Raw genomic sequence first — 15,565 nt, forward strand, 5'->3', positions numbered from 1 at the left:
ATACTTGGTCGCTATATCGTGGAATTTTGTTTTTCGCAGGTGGTCCTGGAACGCATTAACCGTGTAGTCATGGAACATGTGACCAACAACATGCACACAACCCTGTTCACAACCTTTTTAACACGGTAGAAGAAGAAAGCAGTGTTTTGGAAAACATTAATAAGAGTTTTCCAAAAGAATGGATAGAACAAAAGTACGTCCTCTCTATATCAAAGTTAACCTTAATTGAATCTCATGATAATATATGTATTTATTTTATCATGATCTCTGCTTATGTTCGGCCAGCCGAGAAGGCCCTCGCTGGCCCTGACTGCCCACCACTGTTACTGAGTAATGTAAGTTCATGTAAGCACAAAATGATAAAGACTCCTCATGAAAATTTTGCTGCAGGTGAAATTGGTATGGGAGAAAATAAAAATAAATTAATGCTTGTATGTGTCTTTTAGGAGAAATGATGAAGAAAAAAATGGGCTGTTGAACCTCCTGACCACCAGGTGGCGGTAATGACGTAGTAACGGACTGTTGGACAGCGCCCCGCCCCGCCTCTTCCTGCCGGTCTAGTGGAATAACACGGAAGCGGCAGACACCGCCCGGTCGGTAGTCGTTGTTTCGGCCGTCGTTGGTGGGGATGTGGGCCCGGAACGGAACCAGCTGCTGCTAAAGAACCACAAGAATGGCGGACGAGGCGCCGTTCCAGTTTCTACACAATGAAGTCATCCAGTACGTCTACAAGACGTCCGAGACCGGAGAGACGGTGAGCGGGTAGCTCGGTGAGCTGCTGCCGGTGGTCGGTGTCTGAGCCGGGCTCATCGCTTCTCTGTCGTTCCTGCAGGACAACGGAAGGAACATCACCAGACTGGAGAACATGGGCTTCAGAGTGGGTCAGGGGCTCATCGAGAGGTACCACACTATTATATACTACTATTATTATCATTACTACAGTATCATCATTACTATACTACTATCATTACTAAACCATTATCATTAATATACTATTATCATTACTGTATTATTATCATTATCATCACCAAACTGGAGAACATGGGCTTCAGAGTGGGTCAGGGGCTCATTGAGAGGTACCACACTATTATATAGTACCATTATTATCATTATTAGAGTATCATCATTACTATTATAATTACTATACTATTATCATTACTATACTATTATCATTACTATTATCATTATCATCACCAAACTGGAGAATATGGGCTTTAGTGGGTCAGGGGCTCCTCGAGAGGTACCACACTATTAAATGCTACTATAATATTATCATTACTGCACTACTAATATTACCATACTATTGTCATTGTACTGTTATTATTACTGTACTATTATTATCACTGTACTAGAGTATTATTAATAATCTACTATTATCATTACTAGAGTAATATTATTAATGTACTATTATCATTACCATACTATTATCATTACTGTACTACAGTATTATCTATTACTTTACTAACATCTATTAATATACTATTATCTATACTATTATCTACAACCATCCATTACTATCCTATTATCATTACTATACACTAATCTATTTCTCTATTGTTATCTATAAATGCATTTTATTGAAGTAAGGTGAAACACAGAGAACATGCTTCATGTGTCTGTATTAGCTTATTGGAGTCATGAATTATTTATTGAGACAATTTTATGTTGATTTTGAATGTTTGATTTTAACTTTATTTGTCTCTGCTTAGAAAGCTTATTAGAGGAACTTTGTAGGTTCTCAGTCATCCAGGTTGACATAAATCAGGAAGATGCTTTAGGTTTGTTTGGAGACGTTCCACCTCTCATCCAAGAGGTTTCTCCAGTCAGTAAGATCTCCATACATGGTTAAAAATACCAATTTAGTGTGAGTGTGAGCAGTGGGAGACAGTCACAGGTGAACGGAGCAGCACACTATTCCATAATAAACCTACCCAGCACACAGACATACGGTAGGCCAGGAGTGCATGTTGTAGACATATAATATATAATTTAATTATGACTGCTTATTACTAGAGCATACAGTGAGACGTGTCTGATGTCATAGCGCCAGTTCTCATGTTTTATGAACAAACTTTGACTGTCTGGATTCAGGATCAGAGATATCAACAACCTTTTGATGTTTGATACTCAGTGCTACCACTTGATTTTGATGGGTCATTAGAATAGACTCATCAGCAGCTACAGGCTGTAACGGTCACACTGGAAGCCCTTCTCTGCTCCGGTTTGGTTTAAACTGTTGTGGCCAGCTTTTTCAGGACATTTAAACATTTTAATCATGACGTAACAGACACATGAACTAACACCTCCGTTTGTCTAGACTGACCAAAGATACAGCACGGTTTAAAGACGAGCTAGACATCATGAAGTTCATCTGTAAAGACTTCTGGACCTGTGTGTTCAAGAAGCAGATTGACAACCTCCGAACCAACCACCAGGTAACACTGAGCTCGTTCCTCAGATGTTTGGATGGTTCCTTCTCAGCACAAATGTGTGGCACTGCTGTGGCTGTGTGTTTCAGGGCATCTATGTTCTTCAGGACAACAAGTTCAGACTCCTTGGCCAGCTGTCAGCTGGAAAACAGTATCTGGAACAAGCCCCAAAGGTAGTCCTCCCTGGTTGTTTTGTGTTGGTGAAGAACTGTAGAAACCCCCTCGTCCTCTCAGGCTTAGACCAGCATGCTTGGTGTGGTCCATCAGCCTTGGGGTGGTGCTCGTCACATGACCCTGACGCCTGTTTCACTCTGCAGTATCTGGCCTTCACCTGTGGCCTGGTGAGAGGAGCTCTGTCCAACCTGGGCGTGAAGAGCATTGTGACGGCCGAGGTGTCCATCATGCCTGCATGTAAGACACACGTCCATCCACCATCATCCAACCAGGATGTGTGTTCAGTTAGACATGAATCCAGACTTGATCACACTCAGTTATTAAAGTCAGAAGCTTCAATTTTCTGTTTCAACCAGATGAATTTGTGGACTAACACGTCTTCTCCTTCTGTCTGTCGTATGTATGCAGGTAAATTTCAGGTCATGATCCAGAAAATGTAGGAGGCAGCAGCCTGTCAGGGGGAAATCCAGCCATTCTCATCAACCAGGGAACGAATATCATCTTCTTGGAGGTGCATTTGATGGTAAAGTGTGTAGATGAAGAGTGATGATGATGATCCTCTTTCCGTTGTAACGGCTTGTGTCTACATGAGGGGCGTGAACCTGATCAAACCTGGTCTTAGCATGTTCTGATTGATCCAGTCAGGTAGACCTGATGTACCTGAGACCTCATGAAGTGTCTCCACTGACCCTCCCAGCTCATAACGTATGCACATAAAGTACTGAACTCAGAGAAATAAATGAATTGGCCCCTCAACATTCACCAGGCCCCCAGAGCTAGTCCATGTGCAGTCGAGACCCCCCCAGGCTGAGCCCCTGAGGTTTGTGCCTGATTTGTGTTTTATCATTGTCATATTTTACACGTTCAATAAATAATAAAAGCTAAAAGCCACCAGAAGTCTGACTGAGGAGGACAGACTCTTAATCATTCACAACGTCTTTAAATGTTCCTGCATGAAGATCTTGTTGGGTGTTTGTCCCAGTGATGTGACGGAAGGGACATCTGGAGATGTTTGACAGTATTCATGCTTTCTACACAGCGTCTCTGTAAAATCTGTGGCCATTAAAATCTCAAGTTGTGTGCGTTCACACTCCTAGTCTGACTGCACTTCATTCAAACAGGAAACAATCGAAATTGGTAGCAACCATCTTTATTCTGGTTTCAGCCATGAACAGAGACACACATGACCAAACTGACTGTGTGTAGGGAGTACCGATGCAGACGAGAAAGAAATCATTCATCAAAGTTTCTATATTCTTCACTCTGGGTAGTTTCCTGATTTCAGTGACATCCTTGTATGAAAAAACTCGACACACTGCAAGGGTCTCAGTATGAAGGCTGAGAGTCGATGGTTCTGAGGCAACATCTTTAACCTCCATGTGTCCCACCTCCGAGTGAGGCTGTGCTTTGTCAGCCACCGCCACCAGTCAAACTCACAATATAACCAGGATTACACAAGTGATGCTTCTGCACATCATAGAGAGGATAACATTATATTAAAGGGTCTTTTAATCGTGAGAACATCATTTGGCTTGAAACTGAAGAAATAACCAAAGCACCTCAAGAATGTGAGGAACCTCACCAAACATTGTAAATGTTGACGTCTTGTTTGTTTTGCTATTATTATTTTTTTGTGTTCAATAGTGTTCCAAATGTTTCCAATAATACTGACACATAGACATATTCCAGTTTGAAGGTTCCAGAGTCAGTGAGGAAGGAGATCTGAGAAGGCAAGGAAACCGGAAGTGAACACAAGTTATGAACACCATATTTTCTGTTAACATCAATCCAGTACGATAAATTCACGCTGAACAAGTAAATCAGTCCATAATCCCACGCTGCACGTCCTGTGCTGTGGCTGTTGAGCGCCCCCTGGTGGCAGAAGGTGCACACAGCATTTAAAACCGGTGCTGCAGCTTCATGTCATTGAATGTGTTTATTTCATGTGACTTTTTTGAAGGTGTGGTTTAATCCTGATCCTGATTGGTGGTCTGGAGCAGGGAGGGTGACAGACATCGATCTGTGTGCTCTCAGAGTCTCCATGAATGAGCTTGAAGCTAGTGAAGTGTGGCTTCAGCACATGAACATATTGATCTGTGTCAAAGTCACTTTGGCTGAAAAGATCTTTTTTAATGTGTGGATAAAATAGTTTAAACAAAAACTGCTAAAACCAAGAGAAGAAGCCTCACCTGGCCTGGTCAAGACACTCCAGCATCAGAGGTTTTAGGACTCTGGACTAAACGAGATGAGAACACACAGCCTCCACCTTGGCCTCCAGCTGCCAGAGGTCCTGCTCAGCTGCTACATCAAGGCCTGTCAAGGCCTCCAGCTCCAGGTCCTTCACTGCCCCCAGAGGGAAGACCTGATGTCCAGAGTCTGGGTTATGCCCAGAGTTTCTTCCCCAATGACAGCTTTACCCGCCCCTTTCGCTTATGCTTGCTCTGGAGGGTTCTGTTGGGTTTCTCTGTCTGTTAAAGCGCCTTGAAATGTCTAATGATATGATTATAAATAAAGGTTGATTGATGTACCCAAACCCTCCAGCACAGGAGGATTCCTGTCATCAGTCTGTCACCTGATGTCACTACTCACCTTCTTTCACTCCCGATAGTAGCAGAAAATAAATCGTAGGATTCAAAATTAGGAAAACAAACTCAAAAACAGTACTAAGGGCAGCTGACTCACCTGTGCACTGACTCACCTAAACTCAAGCCAGAACCCGCCTTGCTGTGCAGCGACATGTAATTGTCCATAGGTGTGAGTGTGTGCACGCCTGTTTGTCTTTCATGAGTCTCCACGGTGCACTGGCATCACGCCCGGAGTGTACCCTGCCTTGTGCCCAAATCTTCTAGAATAAAATCGAGCAACCTGTAACTTCTGACCGTGAATGGTTATTGACCATGTATGTATATGTATGCAAGTAACTTGTGACGTCACCTGTGTGAACGTGAGAAATGAGTCCTTTAAAAAAATGTTTCAATCATTTTGTTGACTGTTATGTTAACAACAGAAGCTGTCTATAAATTCTTTGTTGTGTAAAAAGATGCCCCCCCAAAACCTAAACCTAGGCCTGACCCTACCCCCTAACCCTAGCCCTAGCTTAAGTCCTGGCCCTAACTCTAACCCCAAACTGTAACTCCAACCCTAAGCCCCAATCCTAAACCCTAACCCTTGCCTAAATCCTAACGCTAACTCTAATCCTAACCCTAGCCCATACTGTAACCCTAACTCTAACCCTAACCCCTATCCCAAACCCTAACCCTGACTCTAACCCTCCTCTGGTGTGATTCAGCACTGCACAAATGAATTTCACTTGACTATTTCAAAATCATTGCTGACTAGATTGATGCCTAAATCAAAACTCCGTAGTGACTGAACTGTTCTTCTTCAACTCAGAATTACTTTCCCGTTGCACCAGAGGACGACACTCACCTACTTTGTACAAAATCTTTATTTACTTGTAACAGATCAAAAACATTGAATCAAACATGTTAATTAAAAAAACACATCAAAAAAGTATAACAGTACCTTTGAGTAAATGCATTAATTGATAGAAACTCCAACAGTGACGTTTTTGTCCAAATTGATGAATAAAATGCGTTCAGCGGAGTTAAGAACTCCAGGTGCACCTCAAGCATCACCAGCAGCAGATTGCCTGTGGGGCAGGGGTCACATCCCGTCTCTTCATCCGTCCAGTTCTCATTGCATTGATGGTAGATGAAGGTGGCACCAATGACCAGGACCGGCTTCCCTTTCTCTTCCTGTCTCTTCGTGTCCTTCCTCCTGTCCAATCCCCTTATTGTCTGCCTGGCTTTAGGACTTCTGTCTGCTTGATTTCTCCTTTACATGCCAGTAAGGCCCCACAGGGAGTTCTTGTCATTGATGGTTTCAAAGAATATTTGATATCAGAATCAAAGTTAATATCAATCAGACCTGGAGAAAATAAAGAAACTCTGGAAAGGAAAAAGCTCAAAGGAGAGAGGCGAACAGAATTCCACATACTGGTCACTGTTGACATAAAAGACAGTGAAGGTTCCCATGTGTGTCTGCTATGAAAGCAATCCGCTGTTTGCTAGCTCACGTTTCATTAGGCTTTATGGCATATTTTAACTGAATTCAAGACATTTTCAGTCATGATTCCTGACATCCTACCTGCTTAGGTCAGGTTTACACCCATCATCTCACAACACCTTAGAATTTTAGGAAGGTAACATTTGCCAGTCAGCACTAAACACACTATGTCAATGTAGGTTTGTTAGCAAAACATGTTGTATTGAGTTTCTATTGGTTTCTTCTGAAAATTTAACAGAAATGTCTCTGTTCACCATACTGTAGTATGTCTACCGATGTCTGGAAAAACTGATAAAAACTTAAACTAAACAGTTCTTAAGATAATGTTTACTTTCTATTAATAGGTACAGAATAATTCAGAATATTCCTGTCAACTGAATTTGTGTCCTCTTTCTCAGACAAATTTTAGGCACTTAAGGGTATCGCTTTCACATGATGCTAACACCATGTTAATGCATTTACACATACATTTATATCAATTTAACCTGTGCTTGTCATTTAGCAGACAAAGTCAAGGTGTAGACTAAATGATTGGATATGTATAAAATATTTTAACAACAAAATTAAACATAACATTAAAAGTTCATTTAACTGAGGAAGACAGGGTATAAACCATCCACCGACCCAATCATGAAAAACAAAAACCCAAAACATTCTGTGCATGTAATACTTCAAGAATTAAAGTATGGCTTGCCAGCAATCCTTGTGACCTTGTAGGTGTTGAGCCCTGGGGAATCAAAGCCTGGTGACAGACCTTTCTTGTTAAATGGATAAAAGTTGAAGAACTGTTTGTCTTGTGCCTCAAGGGAGACTGAGGCGCTGTGGACCTTCAGGTTGCATGGGTAAGGGCTCTCGAAAACCACCCTGAAGACCCTGTCCTGCAGGTAGTCCAGCCGAATAGTTCTGTACTTGGATGGCACTGCTGTGTCTACCTGTGGTCCAAACTGCTGCATGACCAGTGCTCTGTCTGAGTCCAACTTGATCTCATAAAAAGTCATGTTCCTATATGTGAAAAAGCCAATGTATGGAGCCGGATTGGGTGGTGGGCGTACAATCCGACGAGCACCCCTGAAAGCGCTCTCCACTGCTGGGATGAGATAGTTGTAGGCTTGGCTCACAACATCTTTGTCCGCTGGACGAACCCCAGCCATCAGGATCACAATCCCAAGCTTGAGCCTCGGCACCAAGGAGAGGGTGGCTGCATACCCGTCCAAATCGCCATCTTTCCTCACTACATCATACCCAAACTGCTCATTGATCTCCCACGGTGTGCCAGTGGAATTGGCGAAGTAGCTCCTGTGGCATCGGAAAAGTGGGGTCAGCATTGTGTTGAGGGTATCCTGGCGGAGCAAAGTCCCACCATAACCACCCAGAAGAACCATCATGAGTCTAGCCATGTCAGCAGCTGTGGAATACATCTGGCCAGCAGGTCGGTACCAGCCGAGGTTGTAATGGGGGGCAGGTTGACCATTGTTGTAAACGCCTACAGCCATCCGCCTCTGAATGGTTGGAGTCAAGGTGAAACCAGTGTCTTCCATGCTGAGCCGCTCCAGAATGTTATCAGAAACCCATCTCTCAAAGTCGGAGCCAGTTACCTTCCTGGCCAGGATGTGTGCCAATAAAGAAAATGCAACGTTGCTGTAATGGCATCTGAAGAAGGGGAAAGAACAGCAGATGTTTGCAAGACCAATTTGGATCCAAAATAGCCAAAGTTCTATCAGAAGACGTAGACCCTTTCCTTCCTTTGTCACAACAGATAAGCCTAAATGACTGAAGGCAGCAGGAGCAAACGGAACAGAAGAAACACAGTCTTACTTTGTGCCTGGATCTGACACGAGGACATCATCCTGTAACAAGTCAAGGGCCGTCGCTGTGTCTCCACTCCACAGGAGATTGGTTGACCTTAATCTTCTGGGCAACCCTAAGAAGAGGAAAATAGTAGAAAACCTTGGTGAGTAAAAGTGGTGCATAGATCTGTGTGCTATTCATAAATATGGAGGCTCCTCTGAAGGTATACAGTGTCAGTAATTATATGTGGAAAGAATCTATTTACACCTGCATGAGAATTTAATCCACTTCATCATCGACCTCTCAGTACAACCATGATTCATGTGTGTTTGACAGGTAGCAGAGAAGCTGACTATCGGTGAACGGCTTCATACAATGTTTCACTGGCTGTTCTGCCAGGAGTCCCATGGCACTAATTTGTTGTTCAGGATCGGCATGGATTTCTCAGACATTTGGTAGAAAGACTAATTTTACCCTTTGATGGATTCCATGACCCCTTTAACAATATTTCAATGTTTCAATGACTTCGGATGCATGTTAAGTGTGAATGGTGTCCCACTTTCACATGGTAATATCATGGTTTGAGTCTGTGATGGGATGGACTCTTTCAGAGGGGCTTCCCCCTCTGTTAATCCCTTCTTTTTTTATTTTGAGTGCCCAGAGCTGATTAGCTCCATCTGTGGAAACAGCTTAGCTTACTTATAGCTAGTCTGTGTTCAAGCAAGCACAGGTTAGCTGAGGTGTTGTAATCGGCTCTCAACATGTGTCAGTTATACCAAACAAGAGTCTAGACGCTAGTGTGATTTCTTCACAAGATACTGCTAAACATTTTGATAATACCATGAAGTCATATTAATGCAATTGTTAACTCAAGTAAGGGATCTGATAAAAATATGATGCTGTGATGCTAAAAAAACCCCCCAACAAGCCAGTGTTGGTAGTCACTCTGCAGCCCTATTTTATGGTAGATATTATAGTTTAATTCAAAGGGGATTGACGTATCATTAATCAGAACTTTGGGATTACCGGAGAGCTGGCTAGCCATTCTGCGTAGAGTGAGGGCAGGAAAGCGGGTCTGGACAGACCCCGTTGTTGGCCCACTAGCTTTTCCAAGTGGGTTCTTGATTGTGAAGTTATCAGCGTATTTCTCAAATGGGTCATCCAGAGAATCCACCAGGCCCTCTTCCCACAGCTTGTACAGCATGAGCGTAGGGAAGATTTTGGAGAGGCTTGCAATTCTGCAATCGAAGTGATTAAAATGAATGTAACTCATTCTTATTTCATTCGATTAGATAAATGCATATCCGATGCTGCACAGATCTGAAATAATCTTTTAATTTGGTGAGTGGTTCTCCTTGATCATGTAGATACATATATGTGGCTTAACTAATAAAATGACGGACTAATCCTAACCCCTATCTCGAGTTCAGATGCATTACCCTAGAGATGAATTACCCACAGGGTGCATCGTGTGTGTTAATGATGAATGAACCTGCAGGGCTTGCAGAACTCTGTATTCACTGGCCCATTGTTACCTATTGTTGTCTTAATGGTAGTATGCTGTATGTATGGGTAGACGCTACTTCACGACATCACTTTGCACCACCCAGTCATTTGTGATGCTCCTCACCTGTACACTGTGTACTCATTGGGTGCAGAAGAGGAGGGGTCACTTCTATTCTTTTTGCCAAAGTTTCCATTCCACAGCACAGAGTCGTTTAAAACCACAATGGCTGATATGGCTGGCAACCTGGTGGGGTGAACGCTCGACCTCAGAAGCATGTCTACCTGTAAAAGAAACTTCAGTGAGACCCCACATCTATCTATAAGAGAAACCTCAGTGAGACCCAAGGCAGGTAACATATGCACTTAAACACGAACAGTCGGAGAGAGTCACCTTTTCCAGGGCTGCCTTCAGCGGTATGATGGGATGTTTGAGGGGAACAGGCTCAGGGAACTGAGGACACATTTCCTGTGCTGGAGATTCCTCTGCATTCACGTCTGTGGTGGAATGGAAACAGCATTATCACCATTTAATACACACATACCACACACAACATGTCTGTGTTGTGGTAGGATACAGACTGCAAGTGTACAACCGGAAATGCACAGTTTGGATCCTACTTAATGGATCCATGAAAAGTACATAAGGGACACTTCGCTGGCTTAACAGTTCATAACAGAGTACAGTGTGCAAAGAAGATTATCAATATCTGGATGGGAAAATTCTATTTTTCCACTCGAAGTGACTATGGACTTGCAAATGTGGAGAGACAAGGTGGAACGGTGGGCAGCATGTGGGTTGAACTCAGAACCTCCTGCTTACTGAACAGACACTTTCACCAAGCCCCATCAGGAAATATCCTTCCATCATGTCGCTCTTTTGTACCCATGGACAGACAGTTTCTCTGCGTCAACCAAAGGGAAAGGTCCGTTTGAGAACGGACTGCTTGACTCCAAAATGAAATACAGACAGTGCCCAACTGACCAACTGACTGTTCATTGGTTGGATGTTCAAATCTCGGGGAACTATTGTTTAGGCTAACACTCAAACATATGATATATATGAACCTATGAATACTGGAAGAAGATGTTTCAATAGATTCTGTTTGACTATGTGTTATTCACGCTGACGGAGCCATCTGACCAGAGCATCACCACATAGTGTTTGTTTGTGCACAGCTTCTTACAGGAAACACCAAATCTTCATTTGTGTTACACATAAAGAGCAGATTCATATAAAAGCAAGAGCATCTGATCATTTGAGCAAGAAACAACCAGCACAGCTTCATCCCCGCCTCACTCAGCAAGAGTTAAAGTCTGCTTTAACGTGGCTCATAATCCTGCCACTACTATTTTCAGCTTTGTGTAATCCTGCTGGGGCTCCTCTTTATGTGCAATTAGACGCAAGAGGCTAAGAAAGTCCTGCTCCAAAAGTAGCTTCAGGTCTATGTGTGGGCGGTCTGACGGCAAACCTTACCGGCTGGCAGCTTGGGCATCCTGTACTGCCATATGAAGCAGCAGGTCATGACCACAGACAGCAGAAAGAAGACCACCATTCCCAGCATGGTCCATCTCACCTTCATCTTGCTGGAGCTGAGAAAAACATTTAACATGAAAAATGGAGCCTACAGAGGGAGAGCATATGTCTGACTTTCATTCTGTTCTCTCTCTGTGAAGACATAAAAACTTTGACTTGTCTAAAAATGTCCCTGACAAACAGCAGATAGAGACCAAGTCCTTTAGCTTACCCCAACAGGTCGACAACTCTTCAGACGTCACTCATCGTTTGTTCTTCTCCAGCGTAACTCCACTTCCTCATGTCCCACCAGAAGTCCACCGGGAGTCCAGCAGGAGTCCTGCTGAGTGTTCACCGAACACGGTCCGCTACCTAGACACACTTAATCCCAACTGTGATCCCCACATCCGCAGGAAGGGATATTCTATTCCCACTCCACTGTGACATCATAATCTGCTGGGAGATTCAGCCACAGAGCCCAACGTAAGGAGAGCTGTGGAACCTAAGTTTGCTAATCTATCTATCTATCTATCTATCTATCTATCTATCTATCTATCTATCTATCTATCTATCTATCTATCTATCTATCTATCTATCTATCTATCTATCTATCTATCTATCTATCTATCTATCTATCTATCTATCTATCTATCTATCTATCTATCTATCTATCTATCTATCTATCTATCTATCTATCTAACAATCTATCCATCTATCCATCCATCCATCCATCCATCCATCCATCCAGCCACCCATCTAGCCAGCCAGCCAGCCATCTGTCCCCGCTTCTGTTTAAATTGGTGCAGTTACATTTTCATCCACTAGAGAGTGCTGGAACTGTATGGATCTACACACACACACACACACACCCACACCCACACCCACACACACACACACACACACACACACACACACACACACACACACACACACACACACACACACACACACACACACACACACACATTCACAGTATACAGTGTGTATATATGCGACGGAGAAATTAATTTCCCTGACGGAACCTCCTTAAGGGATAAATAAAGTTATACTCTATATATATGTCTATATGTATACATATGTATGTCTGAATTCATTTTACGTCAAGAAAGTAGTGCATTCCTGGGATGCGTTTCATACGCTTCTTCCATACTGTCCACAGTAACATCCGTCTCTTCATCAACTTTTGATTGTTTTTTATTCAGGAAAGCACTCATTGTCACTTTTGGGTTTTCTCCAACTTTTCACCCTTTTTCGAAGGTTAGTGATCCTCACTCAGTGTGTAAAAAGAGCAGACGTGTATTCATTCGTTCATCAATTGTCACAACCGCTACATCCTCTGTCGTGGGGTGCTGGGGCCTATCCCAGCTGACTGAGGGCGTGAGGCGGCGTAAACTCCAGGTGCGACGCCTGTTCACCGCGGAGCCACACAGAGACACAGACAAACACACAGGCACACATACCTACGGTCAATTTGGACCGGCTAATTAACCTGAAGCGCATGTTTTTGGAGGTGAGAGGAAGTCGGAGAACCCGGAAATCGCCCACGCAAACACGGGGAGAACATGCAAACTTGAGTTACTGCGCGGCGACCGCGCTACCCGCTGCAGCACCGTGCCGCCCCTGGTTGATTTTAAAAAGGCTGAATCACAGAGATGAGTCCCGTGACGAGAAACTTGCGTAAGATCAGAACACAATGGCGATTTCTGGGTTTGAAATTTAAGTGGAGAAATGAATAAACCGTGAATATTTTTGTTGCATGGAAGTGCATTTAATAAAGCTTGTCTGACGGTCGAGCTTCCCTGTCAAAACTTGTGCGTCAAAGACGGAAGGACGCACGCAAATGAGAGCACTGTGTGTGTTTATGTGTTTGTGTGTGTACATACTAGTGGAAGACTTGAAGTACTTAGGGTCAACAGTCCAGAGCAATGGAGAGTGTGGAAAAGAGGTGAAGAACGGGTGGAGGAAAGTGTCAGGTGTGATGTGTGATAGAAGAGGTGTGATGTGTGATAGAAGAGTTTCAGCTAAAATGAAAGGAAAGGTGTACAAAACTGTGGTGAGACCAGCGATGTTGTTTGGTCTAGAGACAGTGTCACTGAGGAAAAGACAGGAGCCAGAGCTGGAGGTAGCAGGTATATACACTTCTACTGTACATATATACAGTATCACAGAGTGAGTCCACTGTGGACCCACTGTGTAATCCACTGTGGACCAACTGTGAACCCACTGTGGATTCACCGTGTGATCCACTGTGTGATCCGCTATTGATCTGAGAGCAGCTGTTTTCAGTACAGAACCATGTCCGACCCACACGTCTACACAAATTCCGTGTGACTGGATCACTGACGGACGACTGACCTACAATCTGCCGCACTTCATCTCTCTTGGCACACGTTTCCATGGCAACGGGCTGTGGGCTGCTCTAATCTGTTGTGCAGCCGTCAGTCATCTGGAGTCAGGCTGGATTCCACATTCTTCTGCTCTATTTCCTCAGTGAATTGTCTCTCTCCTCTTGCTCATCCCTTCTGACGGTACTAAACCACACACACATTTCTGTGGAGCAGCCGTGAAGCCAAGGCACGGAATTCTGTTGGATTTCCAACGTAACCTGAATTTAGACAGACCAGAGGAAAACTGCTCTTTCCTGTAATGAATCCTATATAAATAAATAAATCAGTAAAAGTATGTTGAACTATCCATTCATCTCTGTCCTTTACCCTGTTGGTTCTGTTGGGTTTCTCTGTCTGTTAAAGCGCTATGACATGTCTGCTGATGTGATGACACGCTATACAAATAAAGGTTGGTTGATTGATTGATTGATTGATTGATTGATTGATTGATTGATTGATTGATTGATTGATTGATTGATTGATTGATTGATTGATTGACTGATTTGATACCCGCTTACGTCTGCTGTCGCGGGTTGTGGGGTAAGTTAAACTAAAACATTAAATGTAAGGTGAAGCTGGTGGTTGAGCTATTAAGTTTTTCTTTTCTTTGCAATCTCACAGTAATTGAAGCTGAGCCATTGCTAATGAAATTGTTGGGTGGAAGCACGATTTACATAAGTCCCTCTTTCCATCTTCATAAATATTCAATCTGAGTTTGCTTTAAATAAGCAGAAGACTCTGCTAGCATTGGTGCAAGCTGACTCGCATGTTCAGCATAAAGTAAAACCCTTCATGAGAGCTGTTTGTTGTGAACATAGCAACAAACTGCCACTGATCAAAAAGCTAGAATATGACCTGAACTGAGATGATCATGTTCATGTTTGACTCTAAAAACAGTGCTATTTTTGCTATTTTTAGACCATTTCTTGCGGACGCCAAAAGGTGTGCTTAGGGGCACATGGTTGCTCGTGGGCACAGTGTTGGTGACCCCTGTTCCAGACAGATTCATCTCCAGCTCCCACTGGGAAGGAAAAAATGGTCACTGACTGTGACGATCAGCGATATAATCCTGAGAGTGAAGGGAGTGTATTTTCTGTTCTCACGTCAGCGACACGTTTTCTGCAGAAACATTTGTGCTACTCAGTAAGATCCATGAGAATGACTTGTGAAAAAGGTGCCGTTTAAATGTCTTACAAGTCTGACAAGCAAGACAAATGATGATACAGTATAGACATGAAAATATGGTGTGTGTTTGGGTCTTTGTGTGGCCTCACGTTAAGCTGGAGTCTCATACTAGGTGTACCCCACCTTCTGCCTGTAGGCAGAAATGTTAAAGGCCGTACCACAAGTGAAAATAACGCTGCGGGGATCGGATGCCCGTCTGAATTCATCCTGATTTCGAGTTTTAAAGCTAAAAGTCAGTAATGTTTCCCTGTTGTTAAGTTTTACTGTTTTTTAATTTTAAATTTAGAAATCAGTAACATGTCCTCGTTGTGGATTTTTTCTTTTTTGTCTTTTTACAATGTAAACATTTCCCAGAATATTTTTTCTTCTTCTTGATTTGTGAACTTTAATCTTTGACTCTTTTTGACTTCTTTTTGAATCTGAACCTGCTCCAGAGGACCCCCACTGCACGTCCAGAGGGCCCCCAGAGGGCCACTGCTCCGGTTCCTTCGGTTCACCGGATCGTTCCAACAGCC

General features: G+C 43.2%; 2 protein-coding genes across 2 annotated transcripts; one reads left to right on the forward strand and one right to left on the reverse strand.

The window, feature by feature from the left end:
- The first annotated feature begins 556 nt into the window (after positions 1 to 556).
- trappc6b (trafficking protein particle complex subunit 6B) lies at positions 557 to 5,130 on the forward strand. The gene is made up of 6 exons (XM_068332110.1): positions 557 to 754; positions 833 to 900; positions 2,318 to 2,435; positions 2,519 to 2,602; positions 2,747 to 2,840; positions 3,012 to 5,130. The coding sequence occupies exons 1-6, from the start codon at positions 674 to 676 to the stop codon at positions 3,041 to 3,043; spliced, it is 477 nt and encodes a 158-aa protein (XP_068188211.1). The 5' UTR covers positions 557 to 673; the 3' UTR covers positions 3,044 to 5,130.
- A 608-nt stretch (positions 5,131 to 5,738) lies between these two features.
- On the reverse strand, positions 5,739 to 11,834 carry LOC137613037 (putative beta-lactamase-like 1). Its single transcript, XM_068341866.1, has 7 exons — positions 11,711 to 11,834; positions 11,440 to 11,555; positions 10,357 to 10,460; positions 10,090 to 10,247; positions 9,486 to 9,697; positions 8,487 to 8,592; positions 5,739 to 8,321 (listed from the first exon to the last, which is right to left on the reverse strand). Exons 2-7 carry the CDS (start codon positions 11,543 to 11,545, stop codon positions 7,343 to 7,345), a joined length of 1,665 nt encoding a protein of 554 aa, XP_068197967.1. The 5' UTR covers positions 11,546 to 11,555; positions 11,711 to 11,834; the 3' UTR covers positions 5,739 to 7,342.
- Positions 11,835 to 15,565: the final 3,731 nt, after the last annotated feature.

Source organism: Antennarius striatus, chromosome 2 (genome assembly GCF_040054535.1).
Source record: "Antennarius striatus isolate MH-2024 chromosome 2, ASM4005453v1, whole genome shotgun sequence".
Lineage (NCBI taxonomy): Eukaryota > Metazoa > Chordata > Actinopteri > Lophiiformes > Antennariidae > Antennarius > Antennarius striatus.